Source organism: Cryptomeria japonica, chromosome 7, assembly GCF_030272615.1.
Source record: "Cryptomeria japonica chromosome 7, Sugi_1.0, whole genome shotgun sequence".
NCBI lineage: Eukaryota > Viridiplantae > Streptophyta > Pinopsida > Cupressales > Cupressaceae > Cryptomeria > Cryptomeria japonica.
Genome location: NC_081411.1, coordinates 249937973 through 249952536, shown reverse-complemented (window position 1 = coordinate 249952536; position 14564 = coordinate 249937973). Strand labels below are relative to the sequence as shown.

At 38.2% G+C, this 14564-nt stretch overlaps 1 protein-coding gene across 1 annotated transcript; it reads left to right on the top strand.

Annotated features, from left to right (window-relative positions):
* Nucleotides 1-202: 202 nt before the first annotated feature.
* LOC131856635 (kinesin-like protein KIN-4A) lies at nucleotides 203-1828 on the top strand. Its single transcript, XM_059208486.1, has one exon. The coding sequence runs from the start codon at nucleotides 203-205 to the stop codon at nucleotides 1826-1828; it is 1626 nt and encodes a 541-aa protein (XP_059064469.1).
* The last annotated feature ends 12736 nt before the right edge of the window (nucleotides 1829-14564 follow it).

Sequence of the window (14564 nt, the reverse complement as noted above, 5' to 3'; positions counted from 1 at the left end):
TGCCAGGACATTGACTTCATCAGGTCCGCAGTGTCGACAAAGCCAGTTGGGCATTTTCGGAAATTAATATCTCTTCGCTTGGGACTCATCTTGAGAAACTGTTTGGTAGAAGTCATCCTTGTATGTCAAAGTACATGCCTGTCAGATGGCGAGCTCCAAAAAGGTGTTTTGACCACATTGAAAATTATGTCTTCGCGATTAAATGCGAAAATTATGGCGTAATCGCCTGGAGGTTGCAAATTTCAGTCGGATGATCCGAAAACGATGCCGATTATTTCCAGAGCCTGTTTATAAGGGACCCCTGCAGCGTCTATTATTTAACATATGTACCCACAGTGTTACACGAGTCACCCTTGTGCAACTTCTTTTGGATATGTTGCTTCATGATGTAGAAGGTTCTGCTGGAAATTCTGATTCTGATGGCATGTCATCATATCGATTATATGGTTGTTTGGGACATGTGAATTATTCTCGGCCACAGCTATTAGATGGAGTTCCACCTCTAGTATCACGTCGTGTATTGGGAACTTTAACGCATTTGGCTCAGAACCATCCGCTTGTTGCAAAACATCTACTTTATTTAGAAGAAAATAAGAGTCTTAAACCCAACAGAGATCATGATATGGGTTGGGGTAAAGCATTGATGATCGATGAAGAAAATCGATTGGAAACTATAAACGAGGTAGATGTGACAACTCAAAAAGAAATGGCTGCATGTCTGGCACAAGGTTCATTGGCTCGAGCAACTGGAAGCACAAACATGAATTCTCAGTCCAGTCGTTCACATGCCATCTTCACAATCACCATAGAGCAGATGCGGAAATGGGATGCAGTTTTAACAAGAGAAATAGGTTCAACAGAAGATGGAGGAGAAGATTTTTTATGTGCAAAGCTTCACTTAGTAGATCTTGCTGGATCGGAGAGAGCTAAGAGGACTGGTGCTGATGGTCTTCGTTTAAAAGAAGGTATTCACATTAACAAGGGACTGCTAGCACTTGGGAATGTTATCAGTGCACTTGGAGACGAAAAGAAGCGCAAAGAAGGAGTTCATGTTCCTTATAGAGACAGTAAACTGACTCGCCTCTTGCAGGATTCTCTAGGGGGGAACAGCAGAACTGTGATGATAGCTTGCGTCAGTCCAGCAGATATAAATGCAAAGGAAACTCTCAACACTCTTAAGTATGCTAATCGGGCTCGTAATATTCAGAATAAGCCAATTGTAAATCGTGATCCAATGACCAATGAAATTCAACGAATGCATCAACAACTTGAATATTTGCAATCTGAACTGCTTTGTGCTCGTGCTGGTGGAGGTGTTCCATCTAATGAAGCACAGGTATTAAAGCAAAAGATATCATGGCTCGAAGCTAGCAATGTAGAACTGTACCGGGAACTTCAGGAGTGTCGTAATAAATCTTTGATTCTAGCACAGCATGCCATGGAAGCTGAGGTTGAAAGAAGTAAATTAAGTCTAAAACTCGAATTATTGCGCAATGGAAAATCATGGAAAGAAATAGATGATATCAATGATGTCAAGGTCACAGATTTGCCAAAAAGTTGCTTACCAAAGATACACTATTTAGAAACTGAAATCCAGAATTTGCAATCAATCGACTCTCTCGCAGTTGACTCTGCCTCTTTTGTTGGATTAGAAAGTAACAGGTTGGTGTCATCCGATAGACATTTCACAGATGGTCCACAGCTCATGGAAATAGGGAGGATGATTTTAGGCCCGGGTGAAGAATCCAGGGAAGTTGAAGAAGAAGTGGCAAAAGAGTGGGAACATAATTTGCTACAAGATACAATGGATAAGGAGAAGCAGCGTTAAAACCAAACCAAAGAGCTTCGAATTCCAAGCAAATGCAAAGAAATTGCCATTAAAACCCAGGGAGAAAGCTTCAAAGTGCAGCTACAGGCAAAACTTAATATCCCACATTGACTGGGAAGTGTTCTTTTTTAATGTTTATAAGCAAAAGCGCACAATAACATAATGTTTAAGCCTTAAAGGCTTTAGACACAAGGTGCCCGCAGGTGCCCAAGGTGGGTCCATGCGTGAGCACGTTTCCCGAGCGAAGGAAGAGTTGACTGGACAAAAACCAAGTGTACCCCACGTAGGCACGCTTCCTGAGGCAAATGAGCGAAATTTTGCAGACGAAGGCAGGGTTAACGAGCGAGCATGTTCGAGAGAGATCGACGGCTCAGGCTATTTCACGAAGGAAGATGCACGAAGTTTAAACCCAGCGAAATAGCGAAAATGAACGTGAGCCGTCCACGTGTCGTGATAGGTGGCAGTTCAGCAGGCGGGTCCTGGTGAGGTGGCATCATGATATGGCGGTCAAGTGGCAAAGGATGAGGTGTCATCCCAGGTGGGGCCTAGTAGACTTCATCGACCAATCAGATCCCGCCACGTGGCAAGACGTCAGAGCACAAATGGAGGCAAAAAATTTAAATTTAAAATTGTTTATTATATAGTTTTAGACAATATAAATAAATGAAAAATTTAAATGTTTGAGCATATTGGGGAATTAATTCGCCCAGGACTCAATTTTGGGCCAAAGTGTAAAGTGTTATATATTTCCGGAAAGCTCTCGAAGCGAGGAATCCGATTATGAAGTTAATTTTGGCAAATGTGGGATATTTTGGATGCAGTTTTCACGGGAACAAAATTCAGTTAGGGAGGAGAGACACTTGGCAATTTTCAGTTGTGAATTTGTTTTTCTTCCCTCCTCTTTTTATTCCCCATTCTTCTCAGTTGTAAGGGTTCCAGAAATTTGGAAAATGCTCCAGATTTGATGGCTTCCACTTTCTGAATGTCATGACCCAAATTTGTAAATGCTTCTGGTTTGTTTCAGGGTATAGAAGATTGCAGTGCATTGTTGTAAATGTGATTTTAGTTGCAGGTCTTGCTTGTGTCAGGCATGAGTAAATTCCTCACAGTATTGTCTCTAAGTATGCATTTCATTATCATAAATTGAATCCTCAAGGAGGATGAAGATTTGTCAATTTTAAGGAAATTGTATGACTGTTTATAGGTATCCTTCAAGGAAGGTTTTAAATTCTGTAGTCAGTCATAAATGATAAAATGTGTATCTAGATCTGATAAATTTGTGAATGAATCAAATAGTGCATTAATATAAGGTATTGGTGCATGAATATCTTGTTTAAGGAAAACAAATTTGCATCTATGATTCATATTTGCGGTTCTGTCTGTAACTCTGTTGCCCAATGAACAAGGCACTGGTCTTGCAAGTTTGGGGATGGTTTCAGATCAACATTTTAAAATACAAATCTATTTCCCTTTATGTTTAGGGGTGTGTTCTTCTCATTCCAAGCTCTATTTCATCTTATTGTTTGTACAGATCTAGCCAATCTGTAATGTTCCCTAACCTGTTGAGCTTGTGAAATGATCTATCTGCTTAATGTTGATGCAGTTATGTGTCTGTAATTGTTGTATTCAATGCATCAAAAGGGTGTCCCCCCCTAGGTCTAGCAGAACCTGAAGTGCAGGAGGATCAATTGGGGTCCTATGTTATGTTGTCCAGCCCTGATGTGTTTTGTAGACTAAAATTGGCCATTTCATAGAAAGATTTGCAGGTGTTCTTGGGTTATCACTTTTGGTGAACAACACATGGTATAGACATGTGTAGTACCTTTCTTTCATGGATCCTACATGGGTTGCTTCACTTCAGATGTATAGATGTAGTCGTGGGTGTTCAGTGGTTGTTGACGCTTGGACGGTATGTTCAGAATTTCATGGGGATGGAGCTGGAGTTTACCCACTATCCATCTCAATTTATTGAGCAGAGTGGGACGACAGTTGATCCACAGGTTGATTGTCTTCAAATAGCTAATGTGGATGAGTTATGTGATGTTACTCCTAATGATTACTTTGAGCCAGTTGATGTAGCAGTTTCACCTGATTCTCTAGACAGGGTGATTATTTCATTACCGGTTGGTGATTACATATTTTTAGATTCCAGCCTGGACAGTGATGATTTTAGTCAGTATTATATATTGTCTAGTGAGTTGACATTAGATCTTCCGGCACATCAGCAGCAGTGTGTGACAGTTGTGTGTCACTTGTGTCAGATGGGGTCAGATCACAGAGGGTCTTCCATGGATTGGCATTCATTGGATATTAGGATGAATGTTATGCATGTTGGTGATCACAGACACACTAGTGATCTTGGCATTTATGGATATTTGATCTATAGAGATGATATAGTTTTCCATTGCTCACTTGAGGTATTCAGTGGAAGCTATGCTTTGGTCTGGGACCCAAGTAGTGTTGATTTGACAACATGGGTGCTTCGGCATTTTGAGGAGCCATTCCAGATTGGGGTATTGCATGTTTTTTATATAAGAGATGAGTAGCAGTTACATGCAATGATTTGTTTACGTCTTATTTGGGATGGCGGAGGATTGGTGTTTCAGTTGCTTGTGGGCAAGCATCTCTAAGAGGGGAGGACTATCATGTCCCCTCTTTAGCTCTCTCTAGTAGAGACATGTGAGTTAGCTTATTATGGAGTCTTGTAGGCTGGCAATGGTGGATAGAGACTCAGTCAGGATATTCAATGTTTAGATTTGGTGTTTCTGGCAGTAGTAGACTAGTTTGGAGTAGTTCCTACATTTTAGGAGGTAGTTCCTACTTTTTAGGAGGTTGTGATAGCTTCCAGGGTTGGGGTTCCATGAGACCATTCGTTGGTTTCAACTTCAGGAGATTTGGGTGTGTTTCCTAGTTTCTAGGAGCATCCCTAGATTTTAGGGATAAGATGGCCAATGGATCCATGATTTTTGACTTCAGTCACAGACAGGTGGCAGGTTCCGTTTCAGGCTTTTGGAGTCATTTGAGCCTTTTGCAGCTATTTGGGTTATATTTTTAATATATTTAAATATTAACTAAGTTAGCATTTAATTAATTAAATAACGCTATGTTTCTAGCCATTTTGGAGTAATACGGGGTTTTTGGCGTCATCTGGATGCATATGCCCATGTGTAATAGCTTGTTGGAAAGGTTTCGGACTTTTCTAAATATTTCTCTTTTGACTTAGATCCTTTTGGTGAACGGATTTATTTATATTTGAAAAAAGGTCATTTTTCTATGCAATTGGCAACTTAAAATGAGAAATATAACATTTTAACCCTAAACACCACATTGAGTCACTTTTAGGGTTTGATCTAAGTGGGAAGGTGTTATAAGGAAGTTGAGACCTAATTCTTGGTATCTTTTACACATTTTCATCTTTGATTTGGAGAATTTTCTCTGGAGAGCAATTCAACATCTCAGACGAAAACCCCAAGGTCTTGCCTGTCTGGGACGTAGCCCCCAGCACAGTGGTTATTGGTTCTAGCATTCAGTTTTAGTGCCTTGGAGTTGGTACGACATCTTTCTGGAGGATTCAGTGGACAAAGTTAGGGTTCAACATGGAGGTTGGGGTTTCCAGCTTGGCATCACCTAATAGCTGTACAACTGTACCTTGCAGCCATTTCTCTTCCCATGTGGAGCTATGTAAGAGCATTGGAAATTTGTAGTAGCTTCATTCTTGATTGCAGTATTCACTCTTTATCCTGGTTGGAGTCATTGTTATTGTAATCTTCCTAGAAATGTTTGGAATCACTATCTGGATAATTATTTGATTTAAATAATCAGAAATCTGGTTGGTATGATTCTTATTTGGCTGTGTATGAACATTTATTTCCAGTACTCTTTTCATGTACTTGTTCTTCAATTATTACTTGCTGAAAAACTATCAAAAACACAAAAATAAACAAACCTTCTGCAACTTCTGTCTATTCTCTAAAACCATTAAAGGAAACATAGGAAAATTTAGTTTATTAATTTAAAAACTACAGTAGATCAGCAAGGGGATCCATCAGGGATCTTTCATCTCCCATAGTAATTATTGGGATTCAGAGACAGGTATCACTTTGTATGATTTCCATAATGTAGCTTAAGTGGAGCATGTGAAAGGGATTCCAGTTATTTGCCATCACCATCAGTGATAGAGAGGAACAGGATGATAAGGAACCATCTATTGACGACCATCCTATCCTTAAAGGATATTCAGATGTGTTTCCTTCAGAGCTACTTGGTATGTCACCCCGTAGAGAGATTGACTTTCACATAGACCTTGTACCGGGAGCTGAGCCAGTTTCAAACCTTATAGGATGACCACAAATGAGCTTAATGAGCTCAAGATGTAGCTTGAGAAACTTCTAGAGAAGGGTCACATTCGTCCTTGCGTATCCCCTTGGGGTGCATGAGTTATCTTCGTAAAGAACGATGGATCCCTTCGGTTATGTATGGATTACCGTTAGTTGAACAAAGTGACCATCAAGAACCGATACCCTTTGCCCAGGATCGATGATTTATTTGACCAACTTCAGGGTGCCAAAGTATTTTCCAAAATAGATGTGAAGTCAGGGTACCATTAGTTGAGAATAGTGGAGAGCGATATCTAAAAGAGCTTTTTTTGTACTAGGTATGGCCACTATGAGTTCTCTGTGGTTCCATTTGGTCTTACGAATGCTCGAGTTGTATTCATGAGCTTCATGAATGGCATATTTTGTACCTTCCTTGACCATTTTGTGATTGTGTTCCTCGATGACATATTGATATATTCTTGGAATGACAAGGAGCATGAGGAGCACTTGAGATAGGTATTGCAGTGTTTGAGGGACAACCAGTTATACGGCAATTTGTTGAAGTGTGCTTTCTTTAGATAAGAGGTCAAATATCTAGGACATGTTATATCAGGTGATGGGATCTCAGTTGACCCATCAAAGATCAAAGCTATTATGGATTGGTGGGAGCCAACTACTGTGATAGAAGTCAAGAGCTTCATGGGCCTATCAGGTTATTATCGATGCTTTGTTGAGGAATTCTCTAGAGTCACACATCCTATTACTTCTCTTTAGTGTAAAGGGAAGAAATTCGAGTGGATAGAGAAGTGTGAGAGGGCCTTTCAGGAACTCAAAAGGGAACTTACTAGTTCACCTATCCTTATATTGCCAGATCCCTCAGTTGACTTCTTGGTTTGTACAAATGCTTCCCTAGAGGGTTTATGAGCACTCCTCATGGAGAATGGTAGTGCCATAGCATTTGAGTATAGAAAAATTAAGAATCATGAGTTTAACTACCCTACTCATGACCTTGTGCTTGCAGCAGTAGTGCATGCAGTTGTGAGGTAGAGACACTTCCTTTTGGGTCATCATTTTGAGCTTAATTTAGACCATCAGATCTTACAATATTCACTCAGCCTAATCTTAATGATCGTTAGAGAAGATGGATGGAGTTTGTATGCGAGTATGATTTTGATGTTTTTTACATCAAGGGAAAAGATAACATAGTTGCAGATGCCTTGAGTAGGAGGAATCATGAGGTATACTCCATGTCTATAGGAAGAGATTTGAGAGATCATATATTACAGCGGTTGCCAGAGGATTGATGGTATTTAGAGGTTTGTCAGGTGATGCGATCTCAGGAGACACTGGAAGGGAAGTATGTTGATTATTCCTCAGAGTCCGATGAACTATTATGCCATAGAGGGCACATCTATGTACCTTCTTCTGAGGAATTACGAGAGTTCATTGTGATGGAGGCTCATAGAGATCCTTATGCAGCACATCCTGGAGTTAAGAAGATGCATGTAGACTTGAGATAGTTATATCATTGGCTTGGTATGTGGCAACTTATTGCTGAGTTAGTAGCTCGATGTCTTGAGTATTAGAGAGTCAAGGTGGAGCACCACCATCGAAGTGGGTTGCTCTAGTCACATGCTCTACCACAGTGGAAGTGGGATACTATATCCATGGATTTCATCATTCGTCTTCCCATGTCATCCCATCGCCATGATGAAATCTTGGTGACAGTTGACAATTTGACCAAAGTCGCCCACTTCTCACCAGTTTGGACTACCTTCACAGCACCAACAGTGGCATAATTATTCTTGTGGGACATTGCTAGACTTCATGGCATCCCATGCAAGATTATTTCTAACAGGGATTCCCTATTCACTTCTTCCTTTTGGAAGGCGTTACAGGCAGAAATGTGCACCAAACTCAATTTCAGTACAACCAATCATCTAGAAACATATGGACAGATAGAGAGGGTTAACCAAGTGTTAGAGGAAATGCTCTATATGTACGTCATGGATCACCAGACCAGATGGGAAGAGTACCTTCCCTTGGTTGATTTTACTTATAATAATGGGCATCACACTTCTTTGGGGATGCCACCGTTTTAGGCATTGTACAATAGGCCTTGTAGAACATTGTTGAGTTGGGACCGCATTGAGGACATAGTAGCTATCATTCCTGAGATAGTTTGAGATATGGAGCAGTAGGTGGATTTGATTAGACAACATCTTAGAGAGGCCCGGGATCAACAAAAGAAGTATGAAGATGTGAAGAGGATAGATTGTAGCTTCTTGGTTAGGGACACAATATTCTTGAGAGTGCAACCGCATAAGAGTCCACTTCATTATGGAAAGGGTTCTAAGCTTGCACCTTGCTTTTTAGGGCCTTTTGAGATCGTTGAGAGGATAGGAGCAGTTGCCTATCATTTAGCATTGCCACCTATCCTATCACACATCCATGATGTGTTTCATGTATCAGTTCTAAGGAAGTATATTTATGATGAGTCTCATATTTTAGATTGGGATGCCTTGTAGGTGGAGTCAGATGGGCAGCTAGGTTTGGAGCCCATTCACATTTTGGCTCACCAAACATTGAGACTTCGAGGTCAAGAGCTAGACCAGGTTAGGGTCCAGTGGGATTGCTATGATTAGGTTACAACATCACGGGAGGACACAACATGTATGAGATCTCAGTACCTGCATATTTTTGATGAACTTCAGAAGGAAGTTCATGCCTAGAGGGGGAAGGTGTGAGGTCCTACCCTGACCCATCCTAGCATTTCAGTTATTTTCATGTTGGACCTATTATTGATTCTTCATTTCTATGCATTATGGATATAGAATTTTATATGATCCCAGGATTGGATAATGTTGATATGGTGTATGCCATTTATTTTGATTTGTAGAACTTTATTATGATGTTGGATATATGGATGCATGTCTTATGAATGGTTGAAATTTATGAGGATTATGATAATATCGTTAAGTGAATTGCTTTGTGTGTATTACATTGGATATATGGTAAATTGATTTGTATGATGACAATTGTATGTAGAGTGATTGAATTGTTTTCTTTTATATGTTAAATCTATATGTGGTTATTTGGGAATTACTAATGTGTAAAATGAGATGCATAGGAAAACTATCCATGTGACCATGGAAACAATATGGAGAATCAAGCCTAGGCCTTTGTAAGTCTGTGAAGCCAGGGGGTTGTCTATTTGGAAAGACAAAACCCTATATGTATCGTGTTTTATTCATAAACGTAAATGTTTGAAGCTGGGTTAAATTATATTTATTAATTTGTTTAATCCAAAAAGAGACAATTTCCATGTGTAATTAAGTAATGTATATTTATTGTGTCACTTGACACATGTGTTTTATAGTGTGTTGAAAATGACATGTCTCTTGGAGGGAAATTGTTTCAACCAATGTCTTTTTCAAATATTTGAGTGTGGTCCCAGATTAGTCTTTGAAAGAGAGCTTTTGGAGTGGTCAAATCAAGTTTGACCCATGGGTTAACTTCATGTGGGTTTCTAAGGGGTCAAATGGACCCCTAGGGTTACTCTAGGGGCTTTTCCAATGTTCCATATGGTATACCTATGGGTTAGGGGAATTTTTAAGCATGTAACCACTCCCATGTGACTGATTAGACACCTAAAAAATTGGTTTTCCCAAGATGAGCGAAAATCCAACTTGAAGGATTCCGCCTAGGTTAGATAACCTTCGCTTCTTGTGTCAGTTCCCTCTTCCCCATTTTCTCTTCCCCTCTTTCAAGATTGCTAGTTTTAATAAACTGTAAGAGGTTGGAAAGACCAACCAATGTGATCTCACACTCTATCCAAGAGGTTGGAAAGAGTGAGAGGAGCCTTCTTAGGGAAGGGTTTGAGACTTAGGATGGTAATCACCCACTCAACATGTTTGGAGACTTAGAATCTTAAGAAGTTTTGAAAATTTAGTATAAGAAATTTTTGGTTAAGTCTTGAGAAGGAAGAAGTTGTGGATTTGGGCAGCTCTACTACAAACTATCCTTTCCATCCTTTTGGTAGATTCAAGGTTGGTTGAATCACTACCTTATGTATGTTGTAAAATTTTGAAAGATTGTATGTTTGCATTTGTTTCTCCCATTGTTGTTTTATTTGTGTAGGAGGATGTTGTGTTCTTCCCTTTGTTTTCGGTTGATTTTTTATATTTATGTTTTGGGAGTTTTCAAGGCCAAACTCACCCTTGGGAGGGTTGAGTGGCCTTGGGGTGAAGGCTTGTTTGACAGCCTTAGAGTGAGAGGCTCTCTTGGGAAGAGAGTGATTCTCAAGGGATTTTTGTGACCCTTGTTGCATAGTGGTTTTTTTATGTATTGGGGAGCATAAGGAATAGTTGGGACAAGTTTGAAACTTGTGGATGTGTTCTTGATTGCCTGGCAATGGCAATGTGTTTCTCCTATTTTTAGTTTCTTCCTCAAGGTACTTAGTCCACCTTCACCCATTACAAAATCACATATGTGATGTTGTTTAGCCTTGGGATGGGAATGTGAATGTTGTGTAGTTTGTCTTGCTTTTTTGTATTGCTTGTGTGTATCTCATTTAGGTCTTGGTTCTCCAAGCTCAGGGGTGGCTTATAGTAAGCATAGGTTGGGAGGTTAGCCTCCATGGTCACAACCTAAAATCTTTTTATTGCAGGTTTGTTTGGGAATGGAAGGAAAGAAAAATCTAGGAGTTGACCGTATTGTTATTAGTATTTAGTTGTAATAAGAAAAATGTATTTATTTTGGAATCCCTCATTGAGTAGAAGTGAGAGGCTAAGTTGGGTATCTAGCTATTTCTAAAGTTTACCATGCTAGATTAAATGTATTCTTTAAACTATATTTTATCATCAAATAAGATGTAATCTTTTGTTAGACTTTTGATCTTGCAAAAAAGAAATAAAATAAAATTTGAAGTATGTTTCTATAGTTATTGAGATATTATTTATTTGTATTTCCTTCTTGAAATGAAATTTATTTCTTCCTTTATAGCATATTGTAAAATGGAGGAAATAAAAAAAAATATTAAAGCATAGATGTTAGTAAAAGAAAATAAACATTTGCTTCTATCTATTGTTCAAAATGCAAAATAATGTAAATAGGTTTTTAGTGTGAATATTAATATTGCATCAACATGTTGTCCATGGATTAAATAATTTTAGACATTATTAGTGGCTGTTGTAATAAATTAATTTCTGCTATTTTTCCATTTTGTAAATGTAGAAAATAAATCTAGTTATTTTGATTTAAAAAAATAAATAAGAGAACTTCATGACATTGGAAGAATATAAAATATTATCCATTCTGTTTATTTGATTGAAAATGAGGTCTAGAATTTTTAAAAAAAAGGAGATCCAAATATACATATATATAAATACTGCACACACACACACACATATATATGTGTGTGTCTATGTGTGTGTGTGTGTGTGTGTGTGTGTGTGTGTGTGTGTGTGTGTGTGTGTGTGTGTGTGTGTATTTATATATATTATTTAGACATATTAACTATTGGTTTAGTTCAGCTAAGTGGTTGTTAAACTAAGAGGAGAATGAATATTTATGGTGCCATAAAAGAAAGAGTTAGTTTTAAATGCCTTGTATTTAAAAATCAAATATATGCATATACATTAAAATGATTTATACTTTGTCCAAGGGGTTGAGCTTAATTGTTTAAAACACTGGGTTCTCACTGTGGAGACCTAAGTTCAATTACCAATAGGGACATCTGAAGTGGAATTCTAAGTTGTGACTCTTGGCCTTCCATAGGATGGGGAAGGTCTTGGTGTCAATCTAATCAAACATAATAATAATAATTCAGAGATATGTAATGGGGGTGGGGCCCCCTACTATGTCCCCACTGGCTCATAGCTCCAGTCAAAAGCTATTCAGGCTTCATCCAATTACCGATCAAAAAAAAAAAAGATTTATACTTAAAAAAAAAAAATTCTAGTTAATAATGTTGCTGGTTTATTTATCTTTTTGACAATCTTTAATAAAACTTCTACATATTTAAAAATTAAAACATATATATATATATATATATAAGTACATATATATATATATATAAGGCTATATATATATATATATGTACATATATATATATATATAGCCTTATATATATATATATATGTACATATATATATATATATGTACATATATATATATATATGTACATATATATATATATATGTACATATATATATATATGTACATATATATATATATATATAGTACATTTTATTTATAAAACCAAAAAAAAATAGAGGAAAACCCCTCCCCCGAACCTTAGAGCCAAAGCTCCACGTGGGGCAACCTCGGGCCGCTCAGGGTTTCTTGTGGGCCGACGCCCACAGGGGCGCCCACGGCACCTCGATCCCCAAGGGTGACCTTCACCGCCACTGCGGGGCATGTCTCGTAGGGATGCCACAGCGCCGCTGCGGGCCACGACCTGCAGTGGTGGCCTCAGCGCCATTGCAGGTGGCCATGGCCACCGCCGCCATCAAATCTTGCTCCGCCATTTTTAATCCACCTGCACACTAAAATAAATCAAGCTCAAAACTTAGACGCATGTCAGAAAACCCTAAATTTAAATTTCGGGTTAGGGTGAAAAGAAAAGTAAAAATAAAAGTTTTGGAGGTTTATTAATAGATGTTATTTTAAATGAAACCCTAGTTAGGTTTCATAGAGTTTTTAAATATTAAGAAAATAAAAGGGGCGAAACCTTTTTCAAATTTGAAAAGGGCAGCCCCACATATATTTTAGTTAATGTAAAAGACTATTGTAAATATTTAGCCTATAGGGAATTATTTTAGTCATTATTAAATATCGGTATTTTAATAATGGTAAGAAATCAAATTTGGTATTTTGGGAAATGAATTATTTAGGGCAATTGTTATTATTGTTTTAGTTAACCTTAATAGAAAAATCTATTTCATTTGCTCAAATGATTATTTAAATTTAATATTTTTAGTGTTAACATTATTTTAATTATTCCTAGGAGCAATTAAATATTATTTGAGATTATTAATATCTCTTGGCTAATAAATTAAGGATTTTGGCTAAATTAATTTATTAAATAACAAAATGGTAATGACATTTTTTGGAGAATTATTTCCACATTAAATTAACTTTAGTAAACAACTCTTTTATATTCTGAGTTAACCTATAGTTAAGACAAAACTTAATTGTTGCATCTTTATTATAGCGTATTTAGTTTTATTAGGATGTTTTAAAAAACTTTGTTGTTACATTTTTTCCATAAAGTTTGGGCATGACATTTTGGTATCAGAGCAAGGTTTCCAACACTAGGAACCTTTCTCCATTATTTTTCGCTTTAATTATTTAATTATTTAAATTTTCTCCAAAATTATTTATTTATTTCATTTTATTTTATTTTCTCACAAGGATGCCTCTGACTACGCGACAAGCTCGCAAGCACAGTAGGGGTCCTAGATGTGCACACATGGTATGCAAAGATGTCGATAGGGAGGAATCAGTTTTGAAAAGGAACCCAGACGCTCCTCTCGAACAACTGGTTGACCCATACTGAGATATCTTAGTTGCACTTTAGAACCTGATAGAGATAGTTCAGGATAGGCTCCCAGCAGTACATCTTCAGGCAAACAACCAGAATTCTGAGAGTCATAGATCAACAATTAGGGAGTGGAGTAGGAGTTCACCTCCTCATTCCTTAGAGGGTCTGGCTGAGCATGAGCCTGAGTTCATTCATTTACCTAGACCACCTCCAGTAGCAGTGCCAATATATTTTGAGAGAGCACGTCGTGATCCCGAGGATCTGATCAGAGAGGTTTTCAGCCACCATCTTGTGGAGGATCTATCGATGGGGTAGAAGCCAAGGCTTGGCTCTTGAGTCTAGATAGGATCTTTGCATTGCATCCCTATGAGAGAAATTTGAAGGCATGAGTAGTAGTTCACCTTTTTAAGAGGAATGACCTCCACATGGTGGAAGCAGGAGGAGTACAAGTGTGGTATAGTTGCAGACACCCTTACATGGGAGATCTTTACAAACAGATTCAAGGATAGATACTTGTCAGAGCACTTCAGGCAGCGTAGGATCGATGAGTTCCATGACCTTTAGCAGAAGGGTCTCTGAGTGATCCAATATGAGAGAAAATTCCTTAAGCTCTTACCTTATGTAGACTACCTGAAGGATGAGATGCTTGTTGTCAACCAATTTATCAGGGGATTGAATGTCAGAATAGCAGGATTGGTGAGGATGGCAACTCTAGGAAGCCTTCAAGTTGTCATGGAGAAAGCCTTGGTAGCAGAGGAGATTCATGGTAGGCCTTAGGACACAAGGGATCGGTTCTAGAACTAAAATGCTATACCTCAGACTTATGGGTTTCAGAAACCCCACTGGAAGGGTAATGGCAGACATTAATCAAGGT

Bases quoted from the DNA above. Each gene is read 5' to 3' on its own strand.
- LOC131856635 (XM_059208486.1), top strand. From the start codon at position 203: ATGCGAAAATTATGGCGTAATCGCCTGGAGGTTGCAAATTTCAGTCGG.